A 4,770-nucleotide genomic window follows, 5' to 3' on the forward strand; every position below is an offset into this window, starting at 1 on the left:
TCTGTACAATGCAAACATGGACCTCTGACCTATTCATTCAGTGTAATTCCATGGAGGGACAAAGAGTTCTGAGCTGGGGTGAGAGGTCAGTGCTGGAAATGGTGGTTGTGAGGGGCCAGCCCATGATGATTGCCCTGGGAGTCCAGTGCACAGGGGCACAGCCCAGCCCCTGCTCTGCTGGTCCTGCAGGTCTCTGGCAGTAGGCCTGGCTGTGAGAGGACACTGCTGTGCGCCAGCCTGCACACACACACTGTTCAGCTGTACAATGGTGTTTCATCTGTGGGTCATTTTCTTGTGCATGTTCTTGACAAAAATTTCAAGAAGTCCAAAGTCTTCTGACACTGCCCTAGGAAGATCACTGTTCTTTATAGAAGTACTGTTACAAAGGCTGGCTGTGTGACACAAGTGCCCATTGCCTGTCCCTGCCTGCGCTCACAGCACTGACACACAGCAGGACGGGGACCAAGCTGCCAGAGCACTCAGGCCTTGCACCGACACAAAGGATGAGACTGTGGGAGTGGAACCAGAACAGCTCTGGAAGACCAAGCGTTGGTGCTCCCTTCCAGCTCTTTTTCCCTCCTCCCATGCACACAGGAACTGCCTCTGCACCTCCAAAAAGGCCATCGTGAAAGGATCCCATGAAAATGAGTCACTACAGGGCTCTTTACTTTGTTTAAAGACACAAAGATCATGGCCAGTGATTATAAAAGAAAAGCAGAAAAGCATTATCACAATTTAATGGCAGCATTATCACAATTTAAAAAACACCACCAAGAAAATATAGAGAAGACAGGCTGCACCTATAATTAGTTTCATTAAAACTCCTATATAGAAGCAGATGGGCAGTTTGTTGCTTCATAACAGACTAAGATAAGACTTTCCACAGGGCATCCTTGAGCTGCTGCTGGTTGTTGTTGTTGTTGGTTGTTGTTTTTCTGCAGATATTCCATCTTCAAAAACATGTCCAGGGGAAAGATTCATTGAATCAGAGAGTCAGTCAGGTTTGAAGAGAGCCCTGAGCATCATCTTGTTTCACTCTCTTTCCCAAAGCAGGGTGACCAGGTGAGGTTGTTCAAGGTCTCCGCTCAGCTTTGTGTCATCTGGATCACAGCACAGAAGGGAGAATAAAGACCTTCAGCAGTTTTGGCCCAAATGCTGGTCACTGAGGGATGACACAAGTAACTGCACAGAGGACACTGCATCACAGATTATATTTGGGCTTGATATTTCAGTCAACTTCCCACCAAGTATCCAGTTCTTCAGCCCAGACAGCACCAATCTGGCTATAAGGACACCACAAGAGACCATGTCCAAGGCCTGGCACAATTTCACACACACAACATGCGTTTCTTTCCCCTGCCCGTTTTGTTTCACAAGTCCCTTTCTTTCCTTTCACGTGCCTGCAGATGGCTGCAGGAGGACTTGTCCCATCACCTTCCCAGGGACAGAGACAGGCTGACCATCCTGTGACTCTCCCAACTCTCCTTCCTGCCTTTCTTGAAGATGGGTTTGATGGATGCCAGGACCTCCTCGGTTGGACTGTCATGTTGAAAACACACTCCAGAATCACAGGCAAGGGTGACATAACAGACAGGAAACCTCCCCTGGTGCAAATTGTGGCCATTACCTCCTCCCATATCACTTCCTACTTGGGAGAAGAGACAACAACATCCATGTTCCAACCTCCTTTCAGGCAATTGTGGACAGTGAGAAGGTCTCCCCTCAGCCTCCTGTTCTCCAGGCTGAGCAGCCCCAGCTCCCTCAACCACACCGCATCACATTTGTGCTCCAGCCCCTCAGCAGCTTTGTCACCTCCTCTGCACTCTCTCTAGTACCTCAATGTCCTTCTTGAAATAAGGGACCCAAAACTGAACACAGGATTCAAGATGGGGGCTCACCAGTGCCGAGAACAGTGGGGCAATCACTTCTCTAGTTCTGCTGCCCACATTATTCCTGATACAAACCAGGATGCTGTTGGCCTTTTTGGCCAGCTGGGCACACACTGGCTCATGTTCAGCCGCTGTCAATCAACACCTCCAGATCCCTTTCCACAAGGCAGCTTTCCAGCCACTCTCCCCTGAGCCTGTAGCGTTCATGTGGTTCTTGTGACCCAAGTGCAGAACCCAGCATTTGGCCTTGTTAAGCCTCAGACAATTGGCCTCAGCCCCATGATCCAGCAGGTCCAGATCCCTCTGTGTGGCCATCCTCATGTCCCACGTCATGAGGAATGGACATGGGGACCTGAGTTTAAGGAAGCACATCCCAGTGTTGCATTCAGTTCGTCTCCCATGGGATGTTACTGGAAACATGAAGTGACCTTGTGACTGATTGTCCCACAGGCCTTCATGGAATCGGCAGGAATAGTTGATGGTGTTTGTACTGAGTCGGGTTCATCTTATGTACATGATATGCATGCTCATATCTCATCCGTACAATGGAAACACTGGATTCTGACTTAGTGTCCTTGCGTTGAGGGATGAACAACCTCTCTCAGCTGGGGTGAAGGGCCAGTGCAGGAAATGGTGGTTTTGAGGGGCTGGTCTGTGATGACTGGGGAAGCTGCCCCAGGACAGTCCCATGAACATGGGGACACACCAGACCCTGCTCTGCTGGTCCTTCAGGGCTCTCCCAGGAGACCTGGCTGGGATGGGACACTGCTGTGTGCCAGCCCTGCACACTCACACACTTCAGCTGTTCACTGGTGTTTTCTTCTCTGGGGCATTTGCCAGTTCAGCCCTCCCACCCCCTCCTGAATTTTGCCACGCCCCTGCCCTCTCCCCAGCCCAGCCCGGCAGAGCAGCCACACTGGAACTGGTCCCACAGCAGTGGGGACCAGTGAGAATGAAGGACAGTGAGAATGTTCATCCAGCCAGCACGCTGAGAGGATCTCCAGCCCAGGCAGCTCGCAGACCCAGGTCCAGACTTGCCCCCCAGGACAGCATGAGACGTTTGACCTAGGGGATCTTCAGGAAGGTCCTGCTGCCACAGTGCCAGGGCCACCTGCCCCAGGCTGCCATCTGCAGCAAAGGGTTTCTCTTTCCACCTCTTTTCTGCACACATTCCGTGCCACACGCTTCTCCTTGAAAATCCCATCTCCCCCACAGAGCCCTTTCCCAAGAGAGCTGAGCTATGCTGACTTTTCTGGTTGTTCCTGCACCCTCTTTCCATGCTCCATACAACCCCAACTTGACAGTGCTGCACTGCAGAGCAAGTGGACTGTGGGGTGAGTCTGCAGATTCATGTTGGTCAGGATGGGAGGAAGACCCAGCTCAGGGCGGCTCCTACACACTCCCCCTCAGCACACAGACATGGCTTCTGCAGTTCCAGAGATCTCAGAGAGAGGATTCTGGGCAAACAACTCAGTGTGGGGTCCTTTATTTCATTTTATACACATAGAGAGTACGGCTCCTCATTTACACAAAGACGACGGGACACACCAGACAGGTAAACATGGACACAGCCATAAGATGACAATGTGGATAGCATTAATACAACCAAGAAGAGCAAACACCAAAGATAACAAACAAACAATTAAACAAACAAAACAAAACAAAAACAACAATGTACAGAACTCAGGCTGAACAAGTAATACGTTATTGCAAGTGACATGCAGAAGAAGGAGGTCAGTTCGTTACTGCTTTTGAAAAGCAAACAATCAACAGTTTCCTTATAGACTCCTTGAGTTCCTTGTTCCTCATGCTGTAGATGAGGGGGTTCACTGCTGGAGACACCAGTGAGTACAAAACAGAAACCACCAGATCCAGGGATGGGGAAGAGATGGAGGGGGGCTTCAGGTAGGCAAACATGGCAGTGCTCACAAACAGGGAGACCACGGCCAGGTGAGGGAGGCAGGTGGAAAAGGCTTTGTGCCGTCCCTGCTCAGAGGGGATCCTCAGCACGGCCCTGAAGATCTGCACATAGGACAGCACAATGAACACAAAACACCCAAATACTACTGATATACTAAGCACGAGAAGCCTGACTTCCTTTAGGGAGGAGCGTGAGCAGGAGAGCTTGAGGATCTGGGGGATTTCACAGAAGAACTGGTCCAGGACATTGCCCTTGCACAGTGGCAGTGAAAATGTATTGGCCGTGTGCAGCAGAGCATTGAGAAACCCAGTGGCCCAGGCAGCTGCTGCCATGTGGACACAAGCTCTGCTGCCCAGGAGGGTCCCGTAGTGCAGGGGTTTGCAGATGGCAACGTAGCGGTCGTAGGACATGACTGTGAGGAGAGAATATTCTGCTGAAGCTAAAAAGAAAAAAAGAAAGAGTTGTGCAGCACACCCTGCATAGGAAATGACCCTGGTATCCCACAGAGAGTTGGCCATGGACTTGGGGACAATGCTGGAGATGGTGCCCATATCGAGGAGGGAGAGGTTGAGCAGGAAGAAGTACATGGGGGTGTGGAGGTGCTGGTCCCAGGCTATGGTGGTGATGATGAGGCCGTTGCCCAGGAGGGCAGCCAGGTAGATGCCCAGGAAGAGCCAGAAGTGCAAGAGCTGCAGCTCCCATGTGTCTGCGAATGCCAAAAGGAGGAACTGGGTGATGGAGCTGCTGTTGAACATTTGCTGTCTGTGGGCATGAGGACCTGTGCAAGGAGGAAAAGACAGTGAGGATTTAGGGGAGATTTCTCTGACCAAAATCAAAGCCATTTCTCACACACCCTCCCTGGCTCCACACCCCTTGTCCTTTTCCAGAACTTCCTCCAGCTCCGTGTCTCAGCCCTGGGTGGTGCTGGCTGGAGGTGCCGTGAGGAGCAGGGCCTGTGCC

The 4,770-nt window shown here is 51.3% G+C and overlaps 1 protein-coding gene across 1 annotated transcript; it reads right to left on the bottom strand.

The window, feature by feature from the left end:
* Positions 1-3,623: 3,623 nt before the first annotated feature.
* LOC139828983 (olfactory receptor 14J1-like) lies at positions 3,624-4,565 on the bottom strand. Its single transcript, XM_071814136.1, has one exon. It carries the CDS (start codon positions 4,563-4,565, stop codon positions 3,624-3,626), a length of 942 nt encoding a protein of 313 aa, XP_071670237.1.
* Positions 4,566-4,770: the final 205 nt, after the last annotated feature.

The sequence above is a fragment of the Patagioenas fasciata genome, chromosome 12 (assembly GCF_037038585.1).
Source record: "Patagioenas fasciata isolate bPatFas1 chromosome 12, bPatFas1.hap1, whole genome shotgun sequence".
NCBI classification, from domain to species: domain Eukaryota; kingdom Metazoa; phylum Chordata; class Aves; order Columbiformes; family Columbidae; genus Patagioenas; species Patagioenas fasciata.

Bases quoted from the DNA above. Each gene is read 5' to 3' on its own strand.
- LOC139828983 (XM_071814136.1), bottom strand. From the start codon at position 4,565: ATGTTCAACAGCAGCTCCATCACCCAGTTCCTCCTTTTGGCATTCGCA.